The following is a 19,236-nucleotide window of genomic DNA, read 5'->3' as shown; positions in this document are numbered from 1 at the left end:
CCCGCTCCCAGCCCCACTCACCCATCAGGCGGTGCTCCTCCACAGCAGGGTCAGCCTCGGGCTTGGAGCAGATCTTGGCAAACACTGGGAGCTGCTTCTTCAGAGCAGGGAGTTCTAGGAGCTTGTCGAGTTTGGCGGAAGGCGCGGGAGGAGGCGGGGGAGGCAGCAGCAGGAGCGGGCCCAGCCCCCCGGGCTCCCTGGGTCCGGGGCCACTGAACATGCTGTTCTGCAGGAAGTCCTTGATGACCCTAGTCTCTTCCAACACCATCTCGTCGGGGACCTTAGGCATTTCGGTGGACTTCAGCGGGAACTGGGCCAGGAGCTGGCCGATCTCCATGTTGGAGGCTCCCAGGCTGCAGCCCCTGTCCTCTGCCCCTTTGGCACTCTTGACCTTGGCAGCCCGCAGGATGCTCGTGACCTTAGGCATGGCAGAGTCACAGTCCTGCCGGCTGCCAATAACAGATACGGCCACCTTCGGTTCCAGAAGCTTGTCGCCGGCCATCACAGAGGCTCCTGAGCGCTCACTGCTGCCCGCCATCAGAGACGGCACAAGAAGGCGGGGAGCCGGCAGTCTGGGCCCCTCGGGAGAGCTGCCAAGTTCCTCTAGCTCCCCTGAGCCCTCTGTGACCAGGATGAGGTGCTCTTTGGTGAGGCTCAAGAACTCCTGCTCCACCAACAAGGAGATCTCATCTTTGCTGCTGGTGAGCTCCAGAGCCCTGTGAACAGGTCAGAAAGATGGACAGCTGCAGTGCCAGCTCTCGGAGGGTGGCTCTGCTGCGGGGCGCAGGCCCCGGGGGGGGAAGCGGGTGGAGAAGTCATTTCCAGGTGTGAGAAACCTATTGCCTCTTAAGAGAGAAAACGGACCAGAGTGGCCTCCACGAGTTCCCACATCACACCTGTGGGCACAGTACCACGAGTGAGGCTCTGGGATTCGGGACACCTGAGTCCTCTCCCGGTACTAAACTTGCTGAGACAGCCGAGCCTGGATTTCAGCCCGTCTCTCCCCGTTCAGCCGTGCCCAGGACTTGAAGCAGTAAAAACCAGCAGCTAAGCGGTCAAGACTGAGCCCACAGCTCTGAGCGTGGTGTCCGGAGGGCTGGGGCTGAGTCCTGGAGCCCCCAGACACACTGCAGGGTGGCAGGGCGAGAGCAGGGGCTGCGGGGCAAACAGCGGAGCTCACACCCCGGCTCTGTCACTTCCCAGCTATGTGACCCTGGACACATTGCTCCGCATCTTGTCACCACTGTCTCCTGGCTAACAGGGGTATCGCAGAGACGCTTCAGACCGTGTATGGCACAGAATAAGGGTAATACAAGTGTCAGCTAGTATGTCTACACGTCTGCCAGCTTGGCAGGGCCCCTGGATCTTGAATTCCGCACAGTGGCTCTGTGGATGCCCACGTTCACCTTGGCTGGCTTGGCCCTCTGACCAGATAGATCACGGCCTCCAGACCAGGCCCCACCTCCTGGGAGCACCAGCAATTGCTCGATCCCTGTACCAGTTCACAAGCATCTCCCTGCATGTGAACACTGGCCTCCACCTGCACCTCAGCCCTGGGGCCTCCAGCTGGACCCTTGCTGGCTGGCATCAGCCTGATGGGGCCTGATGGTCCCATGGACTCTAGGCTGCTGAGTGCTGGCTCTCTCCAATGCAGAAGAGGGTGGCAATCCTGCTGGCCTGGCTTGTGGCCCAGCCTGCCCCACCAGCACCCTGGCACTCCAGGAGGACCATGGCCACCCAGCTTAGAGCCATCTGCTGTCCCTGCTGAGTGGGATCCCCATCCAGTGTAAGATGGATGAGGTGGTCTATGCAGAGCATTCTGGAAACTGCTCGGCACTCTACCCCTGGGAAAAGGTGGTGAAAATGGTGAAAAAGAGGCAAGGGAAAAACTAAAGCGCCCCATGAGTGGAGTTTTGGGGAGGCTGAGAGCACATTCCTCCTCTGACAACCCATTCTGCGGGTGCAGTGAGACCTGAAATGACTACGGAATGTTCCCAGCAGGGATGCACCTTCCTGCTAATGCTCTGTATGAGCACACGCGCACACACACACGCATACACACACACGTGCAGCGCAGGCACACGATGACTCAGTCACCACACATAGAACCAGGGAACAGTATTTGACAACCAATCAGAATGGGAGCAGGTTGTAGTCCCAGAGGCTTCCTATGTGCTGGGCATTAACCCCTTAGTTACTGGGTCCTGATGACAACCAAGGGGGTCCTGGAAAAGGTACTGGGTGGCCAGGGCACTTGGGGAGCACAGGGAAGAGTTAAAAACTTGGGAGCTTGTTGCTATTCTAACAAGTGAGGCAGCACACCTCGTGAACACCAGCCCCACAGGTAGCCTCATCAGGTCTGGAGGCAGAGAGTGGAGACAGGAAAAGTAGCCTCCAGCCAAACAGACTGAGATCACTATCCAGCACCACTGCTTCTGTCATGTCAGGTCCTAGAACCCTGGGGATCCCCTGTGACAGGGGATGACACCTGTGACATGAGCAGGACACTAAATGCACCCACCCCCTGGGTGGTAACCCATGTGTGGGCTCAGCACTGATGCACACACAGGAAACACTGGGCACACGGCAGCTGTGAGTGGCAGCTAGCGTGGGCGGGCCCTGGAAGCTCCCGGAGGCCATCAGGCCAAGGCCACCACTCTGCTCTCTCACTCTCCCCCTGCTCTTCCTCCTATTCCCATCCTTTCCTCCTTCCCATGTCTAGACTTGGTCCATAAATTGACCCCACTTTTACTGCTGGGTCCCTGGGAACACTTGGAAGAAAGAGGCTGCCAATCCACAGCCCCGAGTTGTAGACCCCATCTTCCTCTTCATCATTCCTCAGAGGGAACAGGGGAGACTCGAGTCACAGAAACCCGGCATTTGAAGAACCGGTTTTTGCCCATCCCGCCCAAAAAAACCTGCAAAGCAAGCCATATACCAACAGATTTTCTGAATTAGAAAGACCACAATTATGTTAACTTTTAAAAATTGGGCTAATGGTATTGTGGTTCCACTTAAACAACAACAAAAAGAGTCCTTATCTCTTAGAGATACATGCTAAAGTATTTACAGATAACATGATGTCTGGGATTGGCTTTAAACTTAATCCAGCAAGTGGGGAGGGGATGAGGGGATAAAACAAATTGGCCTTATGTTGGTCATCATTAAGGCTGGGCGATGGGTACTTGGGTTCATGATCTAGTATTTGCTCTATTTTTGTCTGTGTTTGGTTTCTTTTTTTTTCCTAGAATAAAAATGTTCTACAATAGATGTATACACAGAAGTCTCACCACTGACTGCTTTAAAGTACTGGTTCCAAGGGGAAATCAAAGCAGCTTCTAAAAGACCCACAGGTCCTGAGGTCCCTGTACCAAAAACCACCCCACAGGTGGTCCCTTCTCCGCACTGAGAGGACACTCCTACCCCTCCCCAACCCAAGAGCCAGGCTGGCGGAGAGGATCCCGCAGAGGCTGCGTGCAAATCCCTGCTCGTATTCCCTGGTCATTCTCCTCTGGACACGTTACAAGGGTCAACGGGCCTCTTAGGAAGCTGGCATTCCCAGAAAAGGCAGTGCCAATCTGGCCGTGGGTCCTTCGTGTGCCCCTGAAAGGCTGGCCCCGAGCATCCGGCTCTCCCCGGGACAGCCTCTACAGACTCCTATTCCCTTTCCATCTGCCATGAATCCACTACAGGCCAGAGAAAGGCTGGCCTCACTTGTACGCTTGCCTTTAATCCTCTCCACACCCTTGAGCAATGGACAGTATCCTCCTCACTTTACAGATGGGAAACGTGAGCCTGAAAGAGGCGAAGGACTTTGTCACCTTGTCACTGAGAAAGTGAAGAGGCTGGTGTAGGGGTGCTGCTGGGTCTGGCTGACCTCACTACCCCCTCCCACCCCACCCGGCTTCCTTTCCAGGGCTGGTTCCCTGCTCCATGGCTGGGCTTTGTTCCCCAATCTGAATGCAGTGAGGGGTATTGCCAGGCTCATCCCATCACTCCTGCCTGTGGAGGACCATCACCACGAGTCCTGAGCCTGTCATCCATGGCATTAGCTGTCCCTGACAGCTCTGTGTCACCTGCCTGTCTGATGGGCAAGTCTTTGGAGTCTCCTGCCAGTTTACAGACAGAAATGTTGAAGGGGAGAGTCCAGGGCTGAGCCTTAGGGACCTTGCTAGAAACCCTCCCCCGAGTCTGACAGTAATCCTGGGTCAACACTTTGGGGGAATAAATCAGTCCAGTCACTATCATCCTCTCTCCACTTGTCCAAGACAGCCTTTATTAAATACCTCGCTGCCATCAAGATTCAGCACACAGCTGCAAGTCCCTGAGCAAGGGTCTGCCCTACCTGCCCTCTCCACCCTCCAAGAAAACATGATTTATTTGCTCTTTTGTTTGTTCTTGTTTTAGAAAACTGTATGCCCACAGAGCTAGGACATTCTCAGAACTTAGATCAAATCATCCACCTACTTAAACCCTTATGTGGAATCTCACTACAGATAGGATAAAAATTCAAACTCTTTTCTGATCCTCAGGGTGCCACACAAAGTGGCCCCATCTCTCCCTCTTGCTTTGACTCCTCTTCTTCCAGCCACTCTGATCTTATAACTATTCTTTGATATGTCAAGTTCATTCCATCCCCAGGACCTTTGCACCTCCTGTGGATGCTAGCTTATCCCTTGACTGGCTCTTATTCCATCAATCTCAGCTCCATCAATCTGTTTACTTTCTTCCTAATATTTATCACCATCATATAGTATTTTTATGCCTTTACTCCCTACAACAATACATCCCGCCTGAGGGTTGGGACTGTGTCTTGTTCACCAAAGAGGCCGCAGGACCTTGAGCAGTGCTGGGCACATAACACTGGGCTCGGTAAGTATTTATCGAATAAATGAATGGACTGGCTCACGAGCTTGTCTTCACCCTTGTCCATTTCTTGGAACTCTGGAAATCAAGTGTTGTGTTGCTAAAGACGGCCCAATTCCTTCAATGGCTACAACCGGCAACGAAAATGGTTTTGATTCCATTTTCTGGCCTCTCATTTCATGCCCCACGTGGGGCCTGGCATCCCTGTGAACTGACCAGATGATACTGACCAGCTGCTTGGCCTGATTCTAAGAACTCCCAACCCCTGTAAGGCAGCCCCACGGCAGACCCCACACAGCTCTCAGCGAACACCTTGGGACTCACAGAAAGATTTTCCACCCTCCCCGTAACTTTGCTGGGTTCAACAGCAAGCCTGCCCCACCTGCATTTCCCGGAATCCATCTTTTCTCCTCTCTTCCTAAGAAGTTTTTTCGATGCTGGCACCTGTCCCGTGCTATTTGCTTTCTTCTTTGAGTTGGTAAGAACCATAAAATCTGCTACAGACTCTCTCACAGGGAATCATTTGGGGAGATTAACCCAGCTCCGGGCCATTGACAAAGGAAGACAGTCAGAATCAGTGCCATGGCTCCAGCTATCACCACCACCTCTGCTGTGCCCACCTCCAGAACAGTAGGTGTCTGATGGCGACTCTGTACGTGGGTGGAGTGCATCATTTCTGTATTTGCAGCATAAAGAGTCATATAAAAATGAAGGCGATTGACTGGCTGGCACCCCTTCCCAGAATAATGACTAAGCAAGCATGCTGTTAGCTCCCGACAGCAGCTCTGTGTACATGATAACACAGAGCAAAGATGAAAACTGCTATTCATTGGAGCCAAACAACAGAAAAATGCAAGCAGGAAATTGTTAGTGCTGGAAGAGAACACCAAAACAAATATTTTCTTCCCACTATGGCATTTCAGATCAACGACAAACATGGTACCCAGGCCTGGTGCCCAAGCAACACGGCTGATTGAAGAGGGAAGCCGGGGAAGGGTTCCACTCCACCCGGAGACTGGCCTCGTGGCTGCAGGTGAGATGGACTTCTCTACACGTCTATGTGGGTGGAGCAGCAGAGCCTAAGTGGCTAAGAGCTCAGTCCCTGGGAGTAGGCAGAAACTGGATTCAAATCCCCACCGGGAGGGGAGGCCAGATCTTAAGCAAGCTGCCTAACAAGTCTATGCCTCAAATTCTAGTTCACACAATCAGAAGGATGAGTGTTTATGGAGAATTGACTAACCAGCCAGGCCCTGCACTGAACACTTTCCTGCAAAACTCTCATTTTAATCCCCACAACAGCCCCAGTGGGGTGATGTGAAGACTGATGATCATTATGACCCTTTGGTCATTCCCACCGGTCTTGATTCAGTAATAAGCAGAGATTTGAAAAGGGCTTGAGTGTTAAGGGCTTGACCCCCTTTCTCCTGGCACTCAGCAACCTCCACATGAACGAGCCCAGAAGAGCCTGCTGGAGGATGGCACAGCCCGTGGAGGAAAACCCCAAAGTCTCAGCTGACAGTCAGCCAGACCCAACTGACTGCAGATGTGTGGGTGAGCCTGAGCCACTTCCTGCCAAGCCCAGCCCAGCCACGCCTCTAGCCAGAAGAATCACCCAGCGGAACCTAGCGAGGGCTGAACTACAAAAACGGGAGCTAAGGAAATAGTTGTGGTTTTGAGCCACTAAACTTTGGGGTGGTTTGTTACACAGCTGACCCTTCACAGTTACGGGTTCTGCATCTGCGGAGTCAACCAACTGCGGATTAAAAATATTAGAGAAAAAATTCCAGAAACTTCCAAAAGACAAAACTTGAATTTGCTGCACACTGGCAACTATTTACATAGCATTTACAGTGTATTTTACAATTGTTTACATAGCAGGTACATGGTACTAGGTATTATAAGTAATCAGGAGATGATTTAAAGTACACAGGAGGGTGTGTGGAAGTTATATGCAAATACTAGGCCGTTTTATATAAGGGACTGGAGCATCCACAGATTTTGATAACTGTGGGCGTTCCGGAACTTATCCCCTGTGGATACCAAGGGATGATTGTATATCAAAAGCTAACTGACTCAGAGAGATACAATTATCCCAGTTTTTAAAATGAAGAAGCTAAGGGGCAGAGAAGTTAGGAAATTTTCCCAAGGCCATAGAATGAAGAAGGGACAAAGTGGGTGAACTGAGGCAACCCTTTTCAGATGCCACTTCTTAACCACTAAGCTACACTGCTCTGAAAACCAAGAGTGAAATGCCGTGTGTGAGTCCACTGGGGGATGGTACTTAAGTCAGGAGGGCAAGAAGTGCCTCTTTGAGCATTTAAGCTGAGGCCTAAAGGATGATGAGCATTTAACCAGGGAAAGAATACAAGGAAGAGCTTTTCAGACACAGGGAACAGCAGGTGCAAACATCAACAAGGTGGGAAAGATGGGACTGATGCTCCAGTGGGCGGGGCACATTAATGGGCCGGGTGGAGGGGCTCACAGGAAGTGAGGTCAGGGATAAAGGCGGGAATCAGAACCTGCAAGGCCTTGGAGTGATGCTGAAAGATTTTACTCTTAAGACACAGGGAAACCACTGGAGAGATTTCAGAAGCCACGTGTCGGGCTCTGGTTTCCGTGGGTGAGAAGGCTTTCTCCAGTTCTGAGGAGTGAGAGCAGGGGTCTGAGGCCTGAGCCAGGATCTGTGCTGTGTCTACTGGGTACCAGGTGTATTTGACCCTGGTCCCCACAACAACCATAAGAAATGGGTAGCATCTTCTTTCCCAGTTTAGGGAGAGGAAAAGGAGGCTCAGGAAGTTTGAAAGATGAATTCAAGTTTACCCGAGAGAGGAGATGTTGGTGCAGGATTGGATCCCAAGTCCATGTGCTCCAAGCCTCCTCTTAGCCACTACCCTGCACCTTCAAAAGAGCAGAAGTGGGAGAAAGAGTGGGGCCTCTGCCGTAGGAAGAGCTGCATTCAAACCCCAGCTCTGTCGTTTCTGATGGGGTGACCTTCTGCAATTCACTTCCCTTCTCTGAGTCTCAGCTTCAGAAGGTGCAGAGGCCAGAGAGCCAACCAGGGACTAGGAGGACGAGGCAGCAGAAGCAGAACTCAGTTGGCAGGTGGGTGTCCCGCTCACGGACTTTCAGGAGCCACGGCTGTGGGAGGCGGGGAGGCACCAAAGGGCCCCAGACAAGGAGTGGCCTCCATCATGGAGACAGGGACTCTGGCGTTTGGCCTGGCACCACCCCCAGTAGGCGCTCACCCTCACTTGACCAAGGCTGGTGGACATTTCTGGGTCTTCCTGTCTGAGTGGGGAACAGGGACCCATCTTCTATTCCCTAGGGTGGCCCTTGCCTGATGTGAATGGAAGGGACACAGCCACCTCTGCCAAAGCTACATCTCTCCTCTTCTCCAGATCTGGGATTCACTGAATTGCACTGAGTCCCTCTCCCCATATACACCCCACACTCATGCACACACACACCAACCTATGTGCATGTACACAGCAGTCATGTACATGCACACAGCTGTGCACACACACACACACACACACACACCCACAGCCATGCACACACACCCCATCACCATGCGCATACACCATGCACACCTGCACACACATGCACAGGCCACCACAGCCTTGTAGAAAACCAGCAAGAAGAAAGGGAAGGGGGAAGGAGGGTGGGGTCCACCTCTCTCACAACCTGAGGGGCCTGGGCCAACTTTTTTCAGTTTGGGGGTGAAGGGAGCAGTTGAGAGAAGTTGCAGGTTCAGTTGCCATCCTAGGGCCTGGGCATCCCAAAGGTACCCGGAAACCCACTGGGTTCTGTCTGCGGCGCCTCTCAGGTCGGGGGGGGGGGGGCAGGGTGGGCAGAGGGCCTTCAGAAAACTGACTCCCGACTCGCCCCTCCTCCACTCTCCAGGCCGCGTGAGGATTAAGTGCGATGATGAATGCGAAAGCGCTCGGTAAACTGTAACCAGCGCTATGCAAATGTTAGCGGCTCCGACCAACAGACCGAGAAAGACATGCGGTGCGGAGAGGCGAGCCCGGCTGCAGGCGTGGAGCCCGCTGACCCTTCACAGCCCAGGGCTGGCCAGCCGGGGGTGGACGGTCAGGAAGTCCCTGAAACCCAGGTGTCAGCCTCTGCGCTGTGGGGATGGTGACACCACCCGGGGTTAAGGGAGGCAACGCTGGGAAGTTGCTCAGCTGCTCCAGTGCCAGACCTAGACTTCCTCCTGGTCTCATTCCTTACCAAAGGCCTTCACACAGAGTAGGGCCAATTTTTCACAACATCCCTGGCATCCACTTGGAACTCAATAAACGTCAGTCTCCTTTCTTCACGCTTTTCTTTGCAACGCCTCCTTCTCAAAGCTGTGTCCCTTTTAAGCCTGAGGGTCCATCGTGTTTGACCCCCAAGAGAACTTTCTACAAGTACACACAGAAGTCACCTGTGGTGCTTGTTTCAAATGCAGATTCCTGGGCACTCCTGGGGAAAAGGCAGTTCAGTTGGTCCAGAAAGGGGCCCAGGTATCTGCATTCTGAGCAAGGATCCCTCCTCCATCCTCTAACCCTCAACCCCCACCTCTGGCCACAGTTGTGATGCAAATGATGCACTTGGAGACACACATCCAGGTGAGAACTTCCTTCCAGACACTTTTCCAGCTCTCCCTGACCACCCCTCAGGACTGATGGGACAGTCTTAGAAGGCAGAGTGGCAGATGGAAATGAGAACCCCCCCCACCCTGACCCTGCTGGACTCCCCAGCCCCCTAGAGGGGAAAGAAGGGAGTAGGCCGGAGGCAGCAGGGGTTGGGCCTGGGACTGGAAGGGTTGGGGGATGAAGGATTCAGTGAGCTGGGGAACGAGACAGGAAATACTGGGGAATAAACACAGCAATAAAGGAGCTTCGGCTGGGAGCTGCAGAGTGATTCTTATTGTTCAAATTATCTTTAAAACTTTTCATTTGCATCTGTTTAATAAGAGGAGGCTTACCCTAAGGAAGAGGTATTTTTTTTAATGTGACTTGGGAGTTGAATTGGAAAGAACGCTGCAACAAAGATATTAAAAAGGGGATTAAACCAAACCACTGCTGGCCCATCTCTGCGGGCTCCCACAACCTGCGACACAGCTCCCGAAACTATAAAATTAAATTAAAAAGGGGAACACAGGACTTGGGACGTTAATCACAATTCATCTTCCCTCTACCGCTCATGGCTCCCAGTGCTAAGCAGACATGGAAGGGCTATTCTGAAGGGCTCTTGGTGTCCAGAAAGAGCTCTGGCCTTGAAGCCCCACGAGGTTCCTATCCCTGTTCTGCCCCCTCCAAGCTGGATGACTCTGGGCAAGTTGCCTAACTTCTCGGAGCCCCAACTTCCTCATCTGTAAAATGGGAATAATATTGACCATCAACTGGGAAGGGTTGCTAAGACAATAAGACAAACAGAAAATTGAAATTCATATAGCCTGGCATATATCAGGTGCTCAAGAAAATGTTAGTCCCCTTCCTGCAACTGAAGGCATGAGGAGGAAAAATACTCTGCCAATGTCTTGGCTTCCTGATATCCTGTCCCTACGTCACTCAGTCTTCTTCTGATGATTGTGACCTCTTGCTTGGCTCCTGGCCACCTCTGGGCCTTACTCTCCTTGCAGTGGCATTTTTATGGTTCATCCATCATTTACTTACTCATTCATTCATATACACTGCATTGCCACCGAGTGCCAGGAACTTGGCTGGGCACTGGGGAGACAAAGATGAGTAAGACACAGTCCTTGCCCTTAAGGAGCCGTGGTCAAGTGGGGGATGAGGGACTGCTGCCTCAGGCAGTGTACAGTACGTGCCAGATGACCACCTCATCAGAAACCCCATGCCAGGGCTGCTCTGACACATCCGACTGGGACTCTGTGTCCTTCCCTCTGGCCAACGGTCAACACAAGAGCCAGTTCTAAACTGACTCTTCCATTCCATCACCCTCCTATAAAGACCTCTACCATGCGGTCCTCAGAGCTAAGGCGGTGTTTGCCTCTGCCGATGATCTCTCCTGCTTTGTCCTGTTAGATGATACGACTTATGTTCCCACTTTTTTGCCCCAGCTGCCAAGAATCTCAAAGCAACCTGCTGGCCTCAACTGAGTACATTCCTTTAGCCTAGGTTTGCTGGTACCTAAGCCTCCTCTCCCCATACCATTCCTGATAACTTAACCCTTGTCATTTTATCCTTGAAAGTAACGATAATATAGTGGTGAAGAAGATGATGAATTTGGAGTCCTTATTTTCTGCCAGGTGCTGTGTGAACTTGGCCTGCATTCCTTCACTAACCTCCACAATAATCCTTTAGGGTGGTCATTGTGACTTTTTGCATTTTTCAGACGAGGAAAATAGGGCACAGAAAGTTTGAGAAAGTTGGTTGCAGTTATGAAGTGTGCTGGGATTCTGATCCACCTGTTTAAAGGTGAGCCACCTTTAAATCTCAGGAAAGAGAGGGAACATAATCATTTATTTAAATTAAAAAGAGGAATAGGGGAGAAGGAGGGAAAAAAATGTTGAACGGAGTGAGTGGTAAAAAATTCAGAAGATGACCCACTAATTCCAGGTCTTTTTTTTTTTTTTAATTTGGTGTTTGGGGAGGGTAATTAGGTTTTTTATTTATTTATTTATTTATTTATTTATTTATTTATTTATTTATTTAACGTAGGTACTGAGGACCAAAACCATGACTTTGTGCATGCTAAGCATGTGCTCTGCCCCTGAGCTATACCCTTCCCCCAGTTCTGGGTCTCTGAGGATGAGTAAGAGTGATCGTTCAATACAGAGATATGGAAGAAAGGCACTCCTGGTAGCGAAATAACCTGAGCAAAGGCAAGGTGCACCTCTGATGGCTCATCTTGGTTTATAGAGAGTCTGGAGAAGAGCAGCAAGATGTGCACCTAGAGGTGTAGGCAGGGCCAGCACAGACTTTTGACGACCAGGCCGAGGAGTCCGGAAGACAATGAATGAGTCATGGGAGATGCCTGAGAAGTGCTGCTGACGTGCTTCAGGAAGGTGAAGCCGGCCAAGGACATCCAGGAGGGCAAGGAACCAGATACAGTAAGATGAGATGTTCCAAAAATGGCAGGAGAGAGGCCAGCAGGGAGGCAAGGAGTCAAAGCCCACCATGAAGGCTACCGACAGGATGTGTAAGGAGATTGGAGGAGGGAGGGTCCAGGGCCTCGAACCTGGGTCTGCAGCACCATTCGTGCACGAATTCATGGGACAACCAGGATGGGGGATGTATTGATGTCAGTGTGAGTGGGGTCATAGCAATGGCTGAGACTCAGCCCTGGGAAGCTTGAGGGATGGAGACAGTTGAGTAGCTGGGAGAAAAGGATTCCACCCTGGGGTCCAAGGGGTCTCTAGCATTCAAAAACATCGAGGGATATAAGGATGTGTTTCAGGCAGAAGGGTGTATGGCAGCTTCCATCAGATTCTCAAAGAGGGGATTGACCCCTCAAAGAGGAGAAAATGCTAGCATTAGACTTCACAGGCCTCCAGAGCTGGTTTCTGCCCCAGGACATCAGTCTGAGTTTCCATGTGTGAGCCTTGTCCTCGTCATTCCTCTTACCAGGTTTCAAGCTTTTTAAAAAAATAACAATAATAACAAATAAAAGTGGGGATATATTCCAAGCAACTTTTCCAGGTAACTAGGATGACTCATCCAATTTTTTCCTGCGCTACGTCCTGAGAAGAGAACCTCCAGAAAGGGTCCTGTAGGTGCAGGGAATGATGGGAAGTTCCCTGGGGGTGGCATGTAGCCCATGGGGATGGATGAGAGCGGAAAGGTGGCTCTCTTACGGTTTAAATAACAATAGCAGCAAAGGGTTGGTTTGTTGGGAGAGCACTTCAAACAAGGCAGCTGCTTGGGTTCCAAGTCCCAGTGACTCTGTTGGCCTCGGACTGGCAGACGGATGCAAACAGTGGATGGAGATTCACTAGAGCAAGTGCAAATCAGCCCTCATCCTTCTTGCAACAGATACCCAGAAGGCTGCCAATCAGGAAATCACTTCCTTTTTTTAAATGCTTAAATGGATTTCCTTTCTTTCTGTAGACTTATCTTCCTACTTGGGACTGGCGCAGAATCACCTTCCAGCTCACTTCCCCTAGCTTCCTCCAGGAAGCCTTCCCTGAGCCCCAAGCCTGGGTCATGCGTCCCCAGCGTGTGCTCCCAGCGTACTGGTCCTTCATCAGAACAGTCGTCATGTGTTGTGATCCGCCTTTCGCAAGACACTGAAGGTCCATATAGAAGTTCAGAGACTAACCCCATCTTTTTCATCAGTGTGGTTTTCACACTTTGTCAGGCATGCAGTAGGCGCACAATAAATATTTGTTGAACGTCTCTGTTGTCACATGGATCTGCGTCCCCCCCCACCCACTAGACTGGTAGCTCTCAGAGAGATGGGCTTCTGTCCTACATGTCTTTGTATTCCTGGACCTAACACTGGGTCTGGCACCCAGAAGCCAACTGTGAGTGTTTGTTGAATGAATCCATAAATGAAGGAACGAACAAATGCCATTTCATAGTCAGGGCAATGGAGTCAACAGCAAATCCCAAACCTCATTCTGGGGCTGTGAAGCTTTAGCAACAGGGGGATTGAAGGAATACGTAGTCCTAGAATATGAGTCAGTAAGTGGCTTTCCACAATTCTCTCAGCCCAAATTTAAGGCTAATTAAAAGATAACTGAGCAAGGTTCTGGAGTTGACACTAGGCAAAACTACAGATGCTCCCCCATAGCCCATTTCTCTCCATTTCTTCCCCACCTCAGTAAGTGTACTACAATATTACCAGTGCCCAGGCTGAAAACCTCAACTCAGCCTTGATATCTGTTTGTGTGTCCCCAGCCATCAGTGGGCTCTGTTGGTTCCTCCCCAAATGCACACCGAATCCCCCCACCTTTTCCATTTTCACTGCAATCACTTTGGTCCAGCCACCATCACCCATCGTGCTCACCTGGACTATTGTAGCATCTTCCCAGAGTTCTCCCAACTTACTCTTTCACATACCTAACAAACCATCTCCACGCAGCAGCTGGAGACATCTAATACACCAGCGAATGTGATCGTGTTACAACGCCTTCCTAAAAACCTTCAAAGGTGTCCCATAACGTGTTCCCTATAGGGATCCTCCAGGTCTTCTGAGATCTTGCCTGCCTACCTCTGTATCACCTCGTGCCATCACTCACTACACCCCAGCCACGCTGTCTCTCTCCAGCCCACTCCCATCTCTGAGTCTCTGAAGTTGCTCACCTTTCTGCCTAGACCTCCTTCCTCAGATCTTCACCTGCCTGGCTCTTTCTTGGTATCAGATGACCACCTCTCCTCAGAGAGTCCTTCCCTGCCCACCCCATCAAAAGGAGATGCCCCTACTATTTTAGTTGGTTTTACTTCCACCAGAGCACCCACTGCTATCTGAAATTATTTGGTTTATTCTTATGTGTTTATTATTGATTTCTTCCAACTAGAATACCAATTCTTTTCCCATTCTTATGTTATCATATTCTTTTATTTACTTATTTTCTGTTTCTCCTCCACTACGCAAATGTAAGCTCTAGGAAGTCAGGACTTTATCTGGTTTACTCTATTCCACTAGCTCTACGAGCACAGTGCCAGGCACAAAGTAGCTGCTTAATAAATGTTTGTTGAATGAATAATATGAATGAATGAACTCAAAATACGTCCATAGGGTGAAGTTAGCTTGGGTAGAGAAGCGAATGTGGTGTTAACTGCCATTAACAGGAATACAGCACATAGATGGAGAGGATCCAGTCTGCTCAGATAGGATCATCCCTGGATTACTGTACTTGGTTTTGGTTGCTGCACTGCCCCAGGGACCAGCAACATGGGCAGGAAATTCAGAAAACCAGAGGTACTCAGCTTGTAGAACAAGAGGTCCTAGGATGAATACTGTTGCCATCTTTCAATATCTAAAAGGCTACTGAGAGGAAGGAGGGATAGATTTAATTTGGAGCTCTAAGGGCAGAATCCAGATCAATGGGTATTAGTTTGATAAAGACAGATTTCAGCACAGGAAGAAAATGTTTTTTTGATAGTCTGGGTTCATAGCAGGGGAAGGAACTACCTTAGGAAGTGGTGAGCTCCCCATCTAAGATAGTGTACAAGTGGAGAACCACTTGGTAAGGATGTTGAGGAAGGCATTCAAGCAGCAGCAGATGGCCTCCAAGATCCCTTTTAAACTTGAGATGTCTGGATTTCTATGATAAATAGGGACAAATTTTTAAAAATTCTGGCTAACAAGTGTTCTAGAACTTATTTGTCTAGCTGCCCCTACAGCAGCAAACATCACCAACACTGGGTCTACAAATTAAACAGTGGAAAGATTAGCTGAGAGGCTATTTTGTGGGCCTTTAAGCCATCCCACAGCTGCACTGGACAGCTCCCTGGTTTTCAAATCTGTTATCTATATGTGATCACTTGGAACATGACATTGACAAATATTATGACTCTCCAAAAAATGCCTCAATTCCTACGGGAAGATAGCCAGCACTATCACACATGGTCCGGAGTTCGTTTTCTGAAACTCCACCACTTCCTAACTGTAGGACCTCAGGCAAAGAAATTAACCCCTCCAAACCTGTTACCTTACCTGTAAAAAGGATTTGATTTTAAAACAGGGGGACGGTGGAATTGAAACAAGAATGGCACAAAGTTGATAATCAATGAGGCTGATTGATAGACATTCATTATACTACTCCATTTTATGCGTCTGAACATTTGCATAACAAAAAGTAAAAAGAGGGGGAGTTTAAAATAGCACCCACTTCATGTAATAATTGTAGGGCTTAAAGAAATCATCACCATCATTATTACAAGGGATTTTTACAAATCTTAGTTATTACTGGTAATGTTTAAATATCCCATTTAATCATCTCAACAACTGGATGAAATGCACAGTAATCATCTCCATTTGGCAGATGAGGAAACTGCAGCTCACATAAATTAAACAAGTTCCGCAGCTGGCACTGGGCTGAAATGCAATCTGAAACCAGAGTTATCTGACTCCACCATTGCAGCTGCCTTTATTTCAGGAACAGCGCATTGTGTTCTGCTTGGTTGATATCCGCACGATAATATCATTCACTCATCTGAGGCAATGGTTTCCTAGCCCTTTTCTCAGTAGCAGTTACCTTTTGTCAAATGTAGCCTTCATTCAGAACTTCAGTAAGTAAAACTTACAAAAAGCTGAACGGCTCTGGTTAAAGCTGGGCTTGGCGCCCAGCAATCAGGCCACTCAACTCCAGGGGGGCCCCCTGAAGCACCCTCGGGTCTATGAGCATCGTGTGAAGACCCCAGGCTGAAGGTAACACAAACAACAACCAAATCCCTGAACCTTGACAATTCCTTTCAGGGACAGCCTCGTTTGTATAGTGCAGCTTCCGGTTTCCTGTTTCCTCTCTCCCACCACATTTGATCCTCATTATCAATGCTGAGGTGGATCAGGCAGGGCATATCATCCTCTATCTGCAGATGAGAAAATCAAGGCCAACTGGAGTCAAGCGGCAGGCCAAAGGTGTGCCAGGTCACTTTTCGGCCAAGTGCAGACTGGAAGTAGAGTCTGTCTCCATTAACGCAGTGTGACCTGGCAGAGAGGGTGCCATCTACTGGAAATGGCCACTGACCCTTAGTCCACAAAGTGGACAATCAGCTCTTTGGCCATTGAGAGCTGAGCACAGCCCCACGGGCCCTCTGCCAAGGCCCTGTCCCAGAGCAGATGGCAGTGGGTGGGGTGGAGGGGCTCAGCGCCACCGGAGGGCCGGACAGCAGGGCTTTGGCTGTAGACAGGCCATTCTCATCCCAGTCATGTCCTGCTGAGCAGAGGGCAGGGGAGGTAGTAAGAGCCAAAGTGCCTTCCAGTAAGAACAAAAAGGGACAGCAGGAGTGCAGAACTAGGGAGCAGTTATACTTTGCCTTCCTTAGCTCTTGCCTAGAAATCCCTGAAACCAGACGCAGATGATAATTGCCTGAATGAGGTCCCCCCCCCTCCAGAGCATCTTTGAGCTGAGCTGGAACCTGTGTTGGAACAGGCAACACTTAATTATCACTTAGTCTTTAATTAGCACCTAATTATTAACACTTAATCCATCTGTAAAATGGGGACACTAATACCTGCCTCACAGGGACTCTGGGAGGATTAATTAATGTTTGCAGCCCACTTTAAAGATGCAAAGCAGTGAACAAGTGCTCACTGGTGGCATTAATAACTCTGTAGATGTACTTGCTTTTCCTAACGAGGTCCCTTCTTCTCTGTTCCCTCCTCTCCTTTCTAATATCCATCCCCAACAATATCTGCCCAACTTTGCCCTGATGGAGAAACATTTAGCTCTGTGTTTCCCAGACACAGGATTTCCCATCCAGGAAACAGGCTATTTACCGCCATCTTCCCACACTTTAATTTTCTATTATGTCCTCTGAATATGTCAATGCCTTCCCAGTAAATATTTTGATGTGTGCTCCTGCAGCAGCTTCTGTGGAGGCTGAATGGGACAGCTGCTCCCTGTATTAGGGAATTCCAGATGTGGTTTAAAACCACCAGACTCATCTGTGCCAATGCCTAGCCTCTGGGGGCGGGAGGGGAGAAGGATCTTCCAGCTTCTAGTGCCTCTGGGGATAGCCATGGACATCTAACCCTCAGCCCTGGTTAGGGTGGTTTTTCAAGGTCCTCAGATCTGGGATGCCTATGCCTTTAGATGAGAAATGTCCCCTTAGTGGGCTGGTACAGAGACAGCAGAAATACAACCCTGGTCTGGCTTCTCACCCAGGTCCCTTCAAGGCCCCAATCAATGCTCTAATAAAGGTTGGACAAAGGACCATGGTGGGTGGAGGAAAAGTATACAGCATTTAGGGTTTAGCCAGACTAACAGAACATTCCCTGACAAGGTCAGACCTCATCTCCTCACTCTTCCCTCCTCCCTTGGTGCCAGCCATGCAGGGGGACACTCACTCTTCTTGGAAGCTGAGCCTCTTGTCTCTTGGAGTCCCTGCCATGGGGGCAGAGAGCTGCTCCTTTGAGGTTCTGGGCTGCAAGGCCTCAGGCAGGCCCTGAACTCTCTTCCAGATTTCATGGCAAGCCTTGTCTAGACTGTCTTGGGGTGTGTCCTGGTGGATCCAGATGTATCTGGGGAATGGGCCCAGGGCGGAGGGGCGCTTGGCCACCAGGGCCGAGGATGAAGCCAGCCCATTTCCACTGGCCATCCTCTTCTTTTCTTTCCAGAAGGCTGTTTGTCCACCCAGGGCTCGGAGACAGGGGGACCATCCACCACCACTCCTCATTCACCAGAGAGGGAGGTGAGGATGGGGCAGAAGCAGGTCAGTCCTGTCTGGCTGTTGGTCCAGCAAAGTGACTATGTTCAGAGGCCTTCGATTTGTGGATGAGGGGTGGATGGAGGGCAGCTTTCTTTTGGGGAGGGGGAATTTATTTTGATTTGCTTTTATTTGCTCTTTCCTGACTTTGGCCCCCCTCCCCCTCTCCCTTAGAAGAAAATATTTAAAAGTCACCAAAAACCAGTAGCTTAGTAACCTTGGAATCCCCTGGAGCTCAGGAACCAGGGGCCTGGGTGGGCAGAATGACATCTGGGAACAGCTGCAGGGGGAGGGCTGGCTCTCCCCACAGTCCCTGGCTCTCCCTCGTTGCAAAACACCCCTGACACCTTGCGGGGCCTGGGACTCAGCCCATCGTCGGCCGCTAAGCCTCACTGACGACCAGGTGAGGGCCTGGCACTGTGCTAGGCACCGTGGGGCTGGGAGCCCCCCATCGGGTTCTCCCGCGTCTTCCCAGAGATCCCGCTCCCACAGAGGGCCAGCGGCCCCCGCCTGGCTGAGCCCCGCCTTGCTCGCCCCACTGCCCCTTCCAGCCCCCCTCTTCTGGCTGCTCCACCACCCCTACCCCTGGCGGGAACACTCCTGAGTGCTAGGCTCCCTCAGCAGACACCTGCCAGGGCAGCCGGGCTGCGGGGTCGACCCCGGGAGGGTCCCAACGCCTTAAAAGGGCGCTGTCTTGCCTGCCTGTGGCTCCCACACCCTTCCCGTCCTGCGCTGGAATTCCTCGGTGGGTTTCAAACGCAACGGCTAGGTGCGCGGGGCGCCCCCTGGCCCTCCGGTGGGGTGGGGGCGGGGCCCCGGAGGCCCCCAGAGCGCTTTCCCCCGTTAGAAGTCTAGGGCACCGCGCCTCGGCCTCACCACGCCGCTGCTCCGCACTCACCCGGGCGCCTGCCTGTCCCAGCCCCGGGATCGCTGCCTTCACCCCCTAACTGCCGTTTTCTCCGGCGCTTACCATCTGCCAAGCGCCGGGCTTTCTGTGTGCTATTCAATCAGAACAAGCTCATGAACTCAGTATCATTATGTA

General features: G+C 50.9%; 1 protein-coding gene across 1 annotated transcript in view; it reads right to left on the bottom strand.

Annotated features, from left to right (window-relative positions):
- The window catches only part of C13H1orf94 (chromosome 13 C1orf94 homolog), a 36,109-nt gene extending 17,945 nt beyond the window's left edge, over nucleotides 1-18,164 (bottom strand). The window contains exons 1-2 of the mRNA XM_032494778.1: nucleotides 17,836-18,164; nucleotides 22-716 (exon numbers count right to left, since the gene is read on the bottom strand). Coding sequence (XP_032350669.1) covers nucleotides 22-716; nucleotides 17,836-18,164 — 1,024 coding nt within the window. The remainder of the gene's footprint in view (nucleotides 1-21; nucleotides 717-17,835) is intronic.
- Between the last annotated feature and the right edge of the window lie 1,072 nt (nucleotides 18,165-19,236).

Source organism: Camelus ferus, chromosome 13, assembly GCF_009834535.1.
Source record: "Camelus ferus isolate YT-003-E chromosome 13, BCGSAC_Cfer_1.0, whole genome shotgun sequence".
Taxonomy (NCBI): Eukaryota; Metazoa; Chordata; class Mammalia; order Artiodactyla; family Camelidae; genus Camelus; species Camelus ferus.
Note: the sequence above shows the minus strand (reverse complement) of the source record. Positions and strands in the feature narration are given on the sequence as shown.